This window comes from Pongo abelii, chromosome X (assembly GCF_028885655.2).
Source record: "Pongo abelii isolate AG06213 chromosome X, NHGRI_mPonAbe1-v2.0_pri, whole genome shotgun sequence".
Lineage (NCBI taxonomy): Eukaryota > Metazoa > Chordata > Mammalia > Primates > Hominidae > Pongo > Pongo abelii.
In genome coordinates, this window is record NC_072008.2 from 138,597,383 (window position 1) to 138,610,966 (window position 13,584).

General features: G+C 40.9%; 1 protein-coding gene across 6 annotated transcripts in view; it reads right to left on the reverse strand.

Annotated features, from left to right (window-relative positions):
- Positions 1 to 8,224: 8,224 nt before the first annotated feature.
- Positions 8,225 to 13,584, reverse strand: part of HS6ST2 (heparan sulfate 6-O-sulfotransferase 2) — a 330,939-nt gene continuing 325,579 nt past the window's right edge. For 4 of the 6 annotated variants that reach the window (XM_054545079.2, XM_054545080.2, XM_054545081.1 and 1 more), the window contains one exon: positions 8,227 to 11,324. In XM_054545079.2, coding sequence (XP_054401054.1) covers positions 10,442 to 11,324 — 883 coding nt within the window. In that variant the 3' untranslated portion in view covers positions 8,227 to 10,441. Of the gene's footprint in view, positions 11,325 to 13,584 lie in introns of all 6 variants that reach the window. The other 2 variants (XM_009235256.3, XM_024241121.2) reach the window with 1 other exon arrangement.

The following is a 13,584-nucleotide window of genomic DNA, read 5'->3' on the forward strand; positions in this document are numbered from 1 at the left end:
GAGGAAAGTAAGGCTCAGAAAGATGATGTGACTTACGTCAGGTTACACAGCTAATATGTGGTGGAGCCAGGACTATGGACCCCCAAAATTTGGCTCCAGAGACTGTGTTCTTGACCACTATACTATTGTAATAGAAATCCATTCCATTAGGAAATGGAACAGAGTGTGCAAAAGAAAAGTAAGGTAGAAATCCTTTAAAAAATATTTTATTAAAACATTAGTGTAGTGCTGTGAACACTAGCCACAGAGAAACCTGAGATTTTGTCTCAGCTCTGCCACTAACTCCCTGTGTGACCTTAGGCGAGTCAATTGTTCTCTCTGGACCTCAAGGTAAAATGGAAAAAGAGGGGTGGAAACTTGACATGGTTTTGTATGATGGTGTCGGAGTTGAAAGAAGCTTTAAAAATGCTTTTTGATGATTTCAAAAGAAATTTTGCTGCTTCAGATGTATCCCACCCACGAAGTGTGGAGATCACATTCTCTCTTCGATTTACAAAAGTACAGTGTACAGACTGTGTATAGTGATGGTTTTTAATAAGAAATGCAATATATAAAGCACAGAGGGCCCAACTCAGACCAGAGAGACCAAACTATTTTGTTGAACGTTAAAAATATTATCTAATGCCCTCCAGTTGGACCAGGAATTAGGCCTGTGGAAAGCAAAACACAGAATTATTGGTCAAAAACCCTGACACCAAGGGCCAAGCTTGGCCGCTTTCATTTACGAACACTTGAAGAATATTTATGGGTCTAGTAACACTGTGTTCAAGGACCAGGGGCTCCCAAGCTGCCTCTCCAAGGACAAAGTACCAGGCAATTCCCTCCCAAAAAATGTGAACTGGCTATCTTCAGGTCCAGGGCCAAGCACTGAGCAGGGAAAGAATCAATGTCCAAAGAACCTGAAAGAAGGCAGTTGCTTTGTGAATATTCCTAATTGGAAAAGAACCCACTGTTAATTATTAAAGAAGCCAGGAATGATTTCCTAGCTTGGCAGTATCAGGAGCTCAAGGCCCTCCATTCCCCAGTGCTATCCTGGAAGAAGTTTTTGCTATAGAAGAAAGCTCCTGTTTTAGCAAAGAAAACACCAGCAAAGCAAAGTCTTTGGAGGTAGACAAACCTGGGTGTGACACTCAGATCTGCCGCTTGCTAGTTATGTGGCTTGAGACACTCCTCTCTGAACCTCAATTTACTTTTCTGTATAATGGGGAGATAATAAAGTTTACCTGCAAGTGTTTTTAGAAAAATGAAATAAAGCTTCTTTCAGAGATACATACATAACAAAATATATACAGATGATGTCTGGGAGTTGCTTTAATATATTACAGATTGTAGAGAAATTAGTGAGGACACAGATTAAATTAGATTGGCTGAGTTGATAATTACTGAAGTTGAGTGATCGGGAAAGGGGGTTCATGATGCTGTTCTCCCTAGTTTTGCAGATAGAATCTTTCCATAATAAAATGTTTTAAATCATGAATAAGGTGAAGATATTGCACTCTGGATTTAGAACTAGGCTTGATTCTAAAGTGTTAGGCAAGTTAATGAAGCTCTCCTGAGTCTCAGCATATTCCTCTGTAAAATGTGGGAAAGAATTTTTCCTGCCTCACTGGGTGGTTGTGAAGATTAAGTGAGGTGATGCAGCCCAAGCACAGTGGCTCATGCCTGTAATCCTAGCACTTTGGGAGGCTAAGGCAGGAGGATTGCTTGAGCCCAGGAGTTTGAGACCAGCCTGGGCAAAATGGTGAGACTCTCATCTCTACAAAAAAAAAAAAAGAAAAAAAAAATGAGGTGATGCATAAAAAGGCTTAGTACACTGTCTGAGCTGTAATGTAATTTCCACAAATATTAACTGCCACTGCTGCTGTTATATGAAGGGCCAAGAAGAGCTCCTGGCATGCAGTAGGCACTTAATAAATGGTATAGATCATCATCATTACAATTAGCATCAAGAGTCAGACTCTTCACACCTGGTCAGAATAGGCATATATTGGCATTGAAGTCTCCTGGCTGAAGAAGAACTGTCTTCCCTTAGTGGTGTGGGGCTGTAATAACTGTTTCAGTGCCTGAAGTTCAGAAATTTCCGTCCAAGAATAGGACCAACTAAGTAGCTTCAAGTTAAACTGTCAAAACCATCCTCCACAGAGCTTCTGGAGCAGGAGACAGCTGGACATTCAAGAAGGCAGATTCAAGATTCAAAAAGGCAGGAGACAGCTGGAGATTCAACACCAGGTTGTTTCATTCATGGCGGGGGAGCAGTTAGAGCAGTGCTCTTGGCCCCAGGAAAGGGATACAGCTGGGAATCACTTTCTTAATAAGTATTCTCTGACCTCCCTCCTGGCTTCCTGCTTCACTGGCCCTAACTCACAGTAAAATGCTCAATACAGGTTTGTCAAATGAATGGGCTACAAGACAGAAATCAAGTTACCAGAAGCTGGATGCTAGATCAGCAAGCTAGAGCTAGGTAAATAAATGCTTCCAGGCCAGGGTTGGCAGCTCATGCCTGTAATCCCAGCACATTGGGAGCCAAGGTGGGAGGATCACTTGAGCCCGGGATTTCGAGACCAGCGTGGCCAACATAGTAAGACCCTGTCTCAACACAAAATAAAATTATCCAGGTGTGGTGGCTTGCCCCTGTGGTCCCCACTACTTGGGAGGCTGAGGTGGGAGATTCTGATTCTGCAGTGGGGCCTAGAGAATCTGTATTTTTGAACCACATCAGGGAGGATTCTGAAGCCACAGGCTCATAGCTTCTGTTCTGAGAAAGTTTTAGGAAGATGAGCCTGGTGGTCAAGAAAGAGGCTGAAGACAGAAGGATAGTTAAGAAGACATTGGGACCATCCAGGTGGGCTGCATAGAAACCTGCCCTAGAGAGGGAGTGCTGGGAATATGCCAAGGTCCTGGGAGTTTGGAGAAAGCATGTGGACACTGGGAAGGGATGGGAAACTCGACAACTACTGATGCTTGTTAGTGCTTCTTAGGTCAAGCCCTTTTTTTTTTTTTTTTTTTTTTTTTTTGAGACAGGGTCTCGGTCTCTCTTTGTCGCCCAGGCTGGAGTGCAGTGGCACAATCACAGCTCACTGCAACCTTGACCTCCCAGGCTCACATAATCCTCCTGACTTGGCCTCCTGAGTAGCTGAGACTACAGGCACACAATACCATGCCCAGCTAATTTTTATATATTTTGTAGAGAGAGGTTTTGCCATGTTACCTGGGCTGGTCTCGAACTCCTGGGTTCAAGCGATCCTTCCCACTCAGCCTCCCAAAGTATTGGAATTACAGGGATTACAGGCATGAGCCACAGTGCCCAGCCTTCAAGCTCATCCTTGATAAACGCTATTCATCTTAACTAATCAGTGTTCAGGCTCCTTATTTCAACTTCCTTCCTATGTGTTCAGCCTTGTGAAGCCAGAATCCATCTTTTTGACCAAATTCATAATATCTTTGCCATATGGTCTCAAGGGCCTTGATGAACATGTAATCCTACTCTAGGTAGTTTCAGGGACAGAAGACCTCCTTCAGGACTGAGAAAAAAAAAACAATCTTGTGTTTTGGATGAATCCATGAAAAGGCTGATTAAGGTTGGCTCTAGTTGGCTGGTTAGGTCCTCTCAAGCTATGGTGTAGCACTCTCTTTTAAGACTTGACTGTTCTTCTCAGGTCCTTATAAGTCACATGAAATCCAGTAGAGCATTTTTAAGTCACAAAAACTGTTAAACTTTTCTTAGGCCCAGTTAGGCATCATTAAATCTTACTGATATTAGTGAAGTCACAAGATTGAACCAGGCATAATGAAAATAGAATTTGTACAACTTAATGAGATTTGATGAAGATTATTGAACCTTATTCTGTCCTTAAGGCAATAGGACTAAAATTTAAAAATTCAAATTGGATAAATGCAGAAGTTCATTTTTCTTCTTGTTTTTTTTGTTTGTTTAAGTAAAGTGAGCTAGCTGAATTTACAAGTCCTGCGTGTCCCATTCCCTGAGGGCCCTCTGTGACTGCTAATTTGAAAACTAATATGTGCTAACTTTTAATGGGTTATTCTCTCTCCTCCCTCCTAGGTGGCATAAATGCATCTTAATAGGGTCTTCTGGACATGCTCCTTTCCCCCACAGAAGAGAACCTTGGAGTGTAGGCATTCCAGGTACCAAGCCAGGCCCATAAGGGAAGCAGCTAGACCTTTGGAGTCCTCGCAGATCTCATCAGGCAGACAAGCCCATACTCCAGCAATGTTGGGTGGAGAGATGAGTGGGAAAGGGGCAGGGCTGGAAGTGAGTCATCCTTGGCTAAGTGTGATAAAGTAGGTCCCCAATCAGCCAGAGACACCAGATAATGCCTTTTCATTGCTGGAGAGAGAATCTGTGACTCACTTGGCATTTTGTGGGTTACATCTTTCAGAATGTTTCTGTCACTGGCTGCATTTGAAGCTCAGAAGTAAACTTTAAGATAAGTCTTTATACATTTGATTATGTTACATTTGAAACACATTTGTTTTATTTTTTAGAAAGGTTTCCTTAAATTAGTCACAACAGGAAATATACTCTTTTTCTTGCAAATATTTTTAATTCTTGATCTCAGAGTCAGTCTTTAGCTACTGAAGATATAGGAATTCAGCAGACATCTAGTCCTTATGCTAATAACAGTAATAATGCTAATTATAATACTATCAAACACATATACAGTTTATTTTATCATGCCTGTAATCTCGGAACTTTGGGAGGCCATGGCGGGAGGATTGAGCTCAGGAGTTCCAGATCAGCCTGGGCAACATAATGAGACCTTATCTCTACTAAAATTGTAAAAAATTAGCTGGCAGTGGTAGCGTGCACCTGTAGTCCCAGCTACTCGAGAGGCTGAGGCTGAAGGATCAGTTGAGCTCAAGAGGTTGAGGCTGCTATGAACTATGATCACACCACTGCACTCTGACCTCAGTGACAGAATGAGAGTCTGTCTCTAAAAAAATAAAAAGTAAAGTTTATTCTATATCAGGCACAGTGTTAAGTGCTTTACAGATACTAACTCATTTAATCCTCACAACTCTCTGAAGTTACAGCTTTTATTTTCTCCATTTATAGGTGAAGAAACTGAGGCATGGAGAGATTAGAGACTTTCCCAAGGTCACAGAGCTGGTAAGTGGTGGAGCTGGGATTCAAACCCAGGCAGCATGCATATAGAATCTATACTCTCAACCTATAACATCAGCAGTGGTCAATTTGGTTGGGATAAACCATCCATTATATTCCTGTTTTGGAAGGGAATCCATGATACACTGTTGAACTTTTTCATAAAAAAAAAGAAATCAGGTAACAATGAGAACAATATGGTTTTATCCTTTTAAATAAATATATGTGTTTGTGTGTGCGGTTGGGTTGGAGGAAGAGCAGGAGGGAAGGGGGAGGGGGAGAGATAGCAGATTTGAATGTGGCTAGGACAAGGAGGTCTGGAGGAAATCATAATCACAGTAGTTATTTTGGGGACGTGGGAGTTGTATATATAGGTAATTTCACTTTTTAATTTACATACTTATATATTGTTTTAATTTTTAAAAGCATGCGATAAAACACGTACACACATGCGCACACTGCAAGGAACTGGCAGGCATCAGCAATCTAAGACTAATGAAGAACTAATTAAGCTCTCACCTATAATTACTGACACAGCATGTGGCTGGGATTTCTGCAATCCTGAGAGAAAAGACCAGGTTCTCCCGTGCTCTCAGGCCTAAAAGCAGTGACTCTCACATAGTAGGTACTCAGTAAATCTTGTTTGTGGTGGTATGGTATTAGAAAGTATGTTGTTTGAATCACATCCTTCTATTCTCTCGGACTCTGGGGTTATTATAAACTCCGCCAAGTTTTCAATACTTAGGAAATTTTGATTGGCTCTCTAGTTCCAGGGCTGACCAACTTTTTCTTTGTGGGGCAAGAAAATAAGTATTTTAGGCTTTTGGGGCCATAAGATCTCTGTTGCAACCACTCCTGCCGCTGTTGCATGAGAGCAGCCAGAGAAAATATGCAAAGAAATGTGCGTGCTGTGTTCCAATAATACGGTATTTACAAAAGCAGGCAGAGGGCTGCATTTGGCCCCAGGACAGTAGTTTTTGGACCCTGCTCTAGCTGCTCAGAACAGTGCCATTTGCACTGAGAAACAGCTCATTTGCTTTGTTTTCAGGATAGTTTTCTCCTGAAATTCTGAGGGCTTTGCCCATTTGTGAAGGTCTGAGGGATGTACTTTGGAAATTGTGAGGTGTTGATCAAATTCCTTGGACAGTTAAAACTGTCAGGCGGCCTCATTCTTGCCAAGTGAGAGATTTGAGTTGACTTATTCCACAGTCCCAGAGGGTTACGTTCAGAGTCAGCATACTCTGTTTTTTGCTAGAACTTTCTACAAAGTACTCGGCTTTTGTTTCTTTGCTTGGTTCAATCTCTAGAGAAGACAAGAGAGAAGAAACTTCCAGTCCATCTCTGATGGCCATTTGTGCAAAAGGAATACCCTGTCTCCCCTTTCCCAACTTTCAGTGTCAAAAGCAGTGTCTTCAGGTCAATGAATGCAAGAAAGCTGTGGGTTGCACATCGCCAACCTGGACTATTCTATAGTTCTCTTCTGTGACTCAGACCCATCATGCAAATTTTATGCTTCTTTTTACCCCCGTACTCCACCCATGGAAGGAAACCATCCTTCCCATTGTGACAGCTTTATTAGACCCATCACCCAAAGGTAGTCCTGGTTGTACTTGGTTATCACCCCTATTGAGAATCCTAATTAAGTCCTGAGGAACAGAGCCAATTCGTTGTTTCTTCATTCTAGCTCCTCTCTGGGCTGCCTCAATAGTTCATTTCCTTAGCAGGTTTCCTGTCTTTTCTCCACTACAGTTAGAGCGCCCTCCTGTCCATGAGTACCTACCCTCCTCAGGGGAAAAGGGAACCAACCTTTATTTCTGAAATATTTCAAGTTCTTGGACTTTATGTTCCTGTTCACAGATCCTCCCAAGGGGGTGTAGGATCTTTATACAATCAGGCCCTTTGGCAGCCCAAATATTGATCAAGAAACAGTTGACAGGCAAAACCACGTAAGCTGATATGGTTAGACTTTGTGTCCCCACCCAAATCTCATCTTGAATTGTAATTCTCATAATCCCCATGTGTCAAGGGAGAGACCAGGTGGAGGTGATTGAATCATGAGGGTGGTTTCCCCTTTGCTGTTCTTGTGATAGTGAGTTCTCACGAGATCTGATGGTTTTATAAAGGGCTCTTCCCCCTTCACTCAGCACTTCTCCTTCCTGCCACCTTGTGAAGAAGATGCCTTGCTTTTCCTTCACCTTCTGCCATGATTGTGAGTTTCCTGAGGCCTCCTCAACCATGCAGAACTGTGAGTCAATATTAAACCTCTTTCCTTTATAAATTACCCAGTCTCGGGCAGTTCTTTATAGCAGTATGAAAATGGGCTTATACAGTACATATGAATAGTTTACAGGCTAAGGATACTTAACTACACCTCCAACCAAATTTGTAGCTGTCTTCCTCTAATCCCTTGGGACTGACATTTAAAGTCTCTTTGGAAAAGCGCAAGGACAGATCATACCCCACTCCCCCATAGTGCTAACTATAAGAGTTAGTTTGAAAAAATGTGCACATTTTGTGTTTGGGACTTTAAAAACCAATACATTAATGCTTACATTTAAACTCTACCCTGTGGATAGAAGGGAGAATGAAGAGCACTAGTTTTCCTTTCTACATGCTCTTAGATATGCAAGTATTTACTTTAATAAGTTTTAACTTAAAAGATATGCCTTTTCATTTGCATAGCAAACATTGTTTTACACCAGTAGTGTCCAATCTTTTGGCTTTCTTGAGCCACACATAAAATATACTAACACTAATGATAGCGGACGAGCTAAAAAAAAAAAAAAGTCTATGCATAAATATCATAATGTTTTAACAAAGTTTATGAGCTTGTGTTGGGCCACATTCAAAGCCATCCTGGGCCGCATGTGTCTGGTGGGCTGTGGGTTGGACAAGCTTGTACAAAAAACATGGACTCCCAGAAGGAATAACCCCAAATTAAGGCCATTTTAGTGTGAGGGATTAGAATGGGCCATCTAATTTTCATACCTGGCTGCCAAGAGGAAAAAAGGAAATGTCTTGTTGAAAAAAATTCTGTTCTGGTTTGTGAGATCACAATGTCTAGTGGCTGCAAATCTTGAAATTATGAGATTACTCAGAGCCTGTAATTTAAACTTTATTTCATATCTATTGTTAAATTACACAAAATCAGTGAATGGTTTATAAAGCTACACCAATGGACAGATGTTTACAGTTGAAATCATGGGATTTACATAATGGCAAAAATGTATATTTATAACATCCTCTATATACAATAATCAGTATAGACGGAGAAAATGCACTTAATCTTTGCAAATCATGCACACCACAGCAATAACACAAAATGTTTTTTCTGTAACAAGCTTTTCCACTGGCTCAGGCTTCATCCTGCTTTCCAACAATACCTATCAGTTTTAAAAGCAAACATTTTCAATTAAAACTAAAGAAAATTGAAATACCATAGTGATCTACTAACTATTTTAAAAACACAATTGTACACAAAATAGTTTTACTCTAAAACACTGACTTCAAGGTGTGGAAAAATTCCTTTCAGTTTTTTAGCTCTCAGGATTTTCAGGACTGCAATACTGTCAGACAAAACAAAAGCTAGAAATACTGATACAAGCTCAGAGTCAAGAAAATCTATTTTAAACCCAAATACCCAGCTTCTTGTCCAGTTTGTGGCTATATTACTGCAGATGAAACACATGAGCAGATTGTACAAGATCTGACTTTATGGTCACACTTCTAAGCATGTCCCTTGTGAAAACATAAATGCCACTTTCAGTCACTTTGTTTGATTTACAGCTAGGAGGTTAGTGTAAGTCCTTGCATAAGTATATAGCAAAATCCATAGTAAAATGAAAACTGCCCAGAATCATCATGCTTGACAGCACAGTGGGTTACGTACTTCTTTTTATCTTGATCAGCTTGTAATAGATACCATAGAAGTATTTTTGCATCGACTTACACTACCAAATTACTCTGCTCAACTCATATGTTCCTGATATGTAACCTCACTACAGAACACTTTTTACTTTTGCTCTTTTCAAAACAAAAACTTCGTAGAAGGGTTTGCCCACATTATCAAGGTGCTATTGAATAACTCTGGCTAGCCTTCCTAATGCTTATTTTATCCTTTTTTGGCTTTTGTAATTGTCTACAAATCTGTCAACACGAAAAAGAACTAAAGGGCTAGAAATAGTTGGCCCAACTGGAAACATTACAATAGAGATGTACAAAAAGTAAGTAAGAGTTCACATTTTAGGTTAAATTCTATCTGATCAAGAATAACTTCAGCAATATTTTTAGACACATTATCCTGTTCAAGTTTCTTGATTAGGACCTCACTACACAAATATTGATAAAATAATTCTATAGAAAGAAAGTCCTGACTTTAATCCAGGATTATATACCACAATAACTTCAGCAACACACCATTTAGATGATGAAGAAAGATTCTATACATGGGTTAATTTGGAATGAGCACAATTCAGAGAAGCCTTAAAATGAATGAGAAGCAGCGCCAAAATGATTCCAGTATTGTTGAAATTACAGTGCCCTGAAAGCGCCTGGAAATTAGATCTTTACACTGATATTTCATTTTGAAAAAAAAAAAAAAAAAAAAGGTGTTTTGTTTAATGTGAGATACACCCTGTTTAAAACCTTTAAACAGTAGAAGGTAGAAAAAGTTTAAAATTTTAAACATCTCTTAAATATCAAGATATGAGTCCTGTTCTTGAAAAGCCAATATTTTGACATAAAACTACCCATGTTTGGAGAGGAATTTTTTATTTTCTACAGCTCGGTAAGATTCACCATCAGTTGTTATTCTATTTAAATAGATTTCTTGTTAAAATCAGAAGAAAATAAAAGGTTTTATGTTTCATTTTAGTTGCTTTATGTTTATACTTATTCTCACCCCTGGAAAAAATGTTTGATTCCAAGATTGGGTTTTAACAGTGTATCATGAATAATTTAAAGTCCATTTCTTAGCCATAAGTTAAATGGTCACATTTTATGTTTTCATTTTGTCTCCATGACTAATTTAAGAATTTCTTAAAATATCTAAACAGCAATTTCTGGTGAGTCTGGTTTGGCTTTCAGATTTCATATTTAGTCCAACCCCAAAAAGACAATTTAATTCCATGTTGACATTTGTTTTACCTACGCACAGTATAACACTGAATTGAAAGGCAACTGTAAAGGCAACATCTAAACTTTTTTTTTAAACTTCCCCAATGAAGGAAGCAGGACGTGTTTGGACACTTTCATCTTTTAAGCTATGCCATCTTTTCAGTGGCGCTTTGGGAGAAGTACGTACAGGCCTTTTTGAGCCATTTAACGCCATTTCTCTACACTGCCTATGTAGTCGTTGGTGCCATTGCTGGTGTTATCATTCTGCTCCTTGCCTGAGTTCTGCTTCGGGCTTTCCCGGTTCTGCTTCTGGCTTGAACTCTGAGTCAGATTCTGCATCAGATTCTGCATCAGATTCTGAGTCAGGTTCTGATTGGCATTCGGATTTGGGTTCTGACTCTGATTCTGATTCGGATTCTGGCTCTGGCCCTGACCCTGGCTCTGGAAATGGGTCTGAAGGAGCCTTCCCTTCAGAAATTTGCGTTGTTCCTGACGCTTTCGCCTGGCCTCCTGATGCTCTTTCTGCCTCATAAACTGATACCTCTGCAAAAAGAGGTCTTTGGCATAGCTGTACAACTCCATATCCAGAAAATTCAGTCCCTCAATACGCTTTTGAATTTCCTCATTGATCTCTACACTAGAGGCCCTAGTGGTATTATACTGGGTAAATGGCGAAATAAAGTTCATGTTGAAAGTTTTCTCAAACAGATATTGGGTCTTCCGCTGAAACTCAGTGAGGCCGAAGAACGCCATGTGCTTCAGATTTGATTTGGCACTTTCCAGAAGGACCTTGTTTCTTTGCTTTTCAGGCATGACAGAGAGGTTGTAGCAGCCTACCAGGGTCAGGTCGGAGAGCATGCGAACCTGGCGGTTGTTGGCTAGATTGTAGGGACAGTCCATAAACTCTTTGAGGGGGCAGCCAGACCAGTCATCGCCAGTGTAGCAGCTGGGAAGTTCTTCGGAGGTTGGAGGCCTTCCATCGCAGACATGCAGGGATGCTTTCCATGTTGCCCCTCTCTGGACATGCCTCCACTCACTCAAGTACCGGGACACTGGGTCTCGGAGGATGGTGATGTAGTGGAAGTTCCTATGGATGAAGCACAAAAACCAACAGTCAGAGATATGGGTGAAATAAGTGGAGTCATAGAGGTACATGGCACATGTGGTATTCACTGGCCAAAAAGGAAGGCAAAGCAAAAATGACAGGGATCTGATGGCATTTGTCCTGTAAACTGTACTGCAGTCCCCTCTCTGAGTCTCACTAGCCTAGAGATAGCTAATTTTTTCAACCAATTTGCTGATACTTCAGCTAAAACAGGTATGAAAAGGTTAGATTCCAGACATCGACCTTGTCGTGCTTCACTCCCGTTCGCCCTTCCCCTCTTTTTCTCCCTCTCTAACCAAAGACAAAATCTTCCCAATGACACCATTGGCTAACTAGGCAACCACTTTATCTCATGCCCCCCACTCTAAACCACTTAGTGATCATGAAATGGAGACTCAATGGAAGCACATGCTTTATTGGAATGAAATGGAGTTGACAAGTGGGTTCAAATTCTAATCTTATTAAATATGCAATAGCATTTTTTCTAATATCCAGTCTAATCTGCGTATCTTTATGTTTTTAAAAAACTCATTAAATGAGTGTATGATATGATACTCTTGATTCTGGCTGTTGTCATATTATGGCTCATACATTATAGAAGTGGAATGTAGAGATAGGCAGAGTAGCCCAGGGCCTCCAGCAATAAACGCTGTGGTTAGTCACTGACTGAAATAGACATGGTAGCTGCCAATGGCATGTATGCAAGCTACTTACTTGGTTTCCACCTTTGCTCATATGATAATATTCCCAGGATAGGAAACTTAACTCTATCAGCAGCTTCAAAATGTCCCTTTTCCTTATCTACTGAAAGGGCACGTGGATGTCAGCAAGTGTGGAGGCTTTGCTGTATGGCTGTCTTCTCTTTAGGGCTTCAAACAAAGTTCTTTGCTCAAATAGCAGACTAGCAAATATTTAAACCACATGTTAACATACTCACACCATACATGGTAGGCACATGCCCCAGAAACATCAAGTCCATGATACAATAAGGCATACTCAAGGAGAGAACCGTGTCGTTGTGCTTTTCATGAGAAATGAGTTACCACTCAGGTACAGAAGATGAAGGACAAGGCCACAGAAGGGCATATTGTGGAAGGAAAGCAACAATAAGCATTGAATATTAGCATTTAGCTTCTTAAAGGAAACCTGGAGAATGGCTTGCAACTTTTCTGAAATATTCATTCCCATCTGAGGCAGTGGTTATTCTCTACATATGCATGAGGAGCCACAGGGAACCTGCTCAGCCACCTGCTTGACTGAATATTGGCTGATGTCCATTGAGGAAACGTTTCTCCCAACTGGGGCTTCCAGCAACTCAGGCATCCTGAAATCTATCTCCTATGCCTCTATCCTGTACATGGTGCTTGTTCTGCCTGCCATGATCTTCCCTCTTTGGCTGGAAAATTCTACTCATCCTTCAATACCAGTTCAAGTACCATCTCTTCTGTGAAAAAATGTACCCCACTCTGTGTTGCCAGTTATCATTTCTTCCTCTGTGTTGCCATAGCACTTCCATACTTAGCCTTTGTTAAAATATTTGTGATACTGGGGCTGGGCACGGTGGCTCATGCCTATAATCCCAGCACTTTGGGAGGCTGAGGTGGGTGGGTTGCTTGAGGTAAGGAGTTTGAGACCAGCCTGGACAACATGGTGAAACCCCATCTGTTAAAAATACAAAAATTAGCCAGGTGTGGTTGTGCGCTCCTGTAATCCTAGCTACTCAGGAGGCTGAGACACGAGAATCACTTGAACCCAGGAGACGGAGGTTGCAGTGAGCTGTGGTTGTGCCACTGCATTTCAGCCTGGGCAATAGAGCGAGACCTTACCCCTCCACCCCACTGCCCCCCCAAAAAAAATTTGTGATACTGAATTACAATTAATTGTTTATATTTCCACTTAAACTATGTTTTCAAGGACAGGGGCTCTGTCCTATTCTTCTATATAACCCTCATCCCATCCATTCCAGCTTTGTACATTGGCCTTCATCCCTGGCATAAAGCAGAATCTCAGTAACTTCTTTAACTGCTTACTTGATGAACTATCCTGGGGAAGAGGAAGGAGAGAGCTAGGGACATGCCTCATGACATAAAAACTCTGGATAATCTTCCAAGTGCCTTGTAAAAAATCACAGGAAGGTTTTTCTTAAAATAAATCACTTTATATATTTTTTCAGGAAGAAACAAGCATTGGGCACAGGAGAAGCATCTGGGAGTGAGGATGGAAAAGGGGCCAAGAGGGCTTT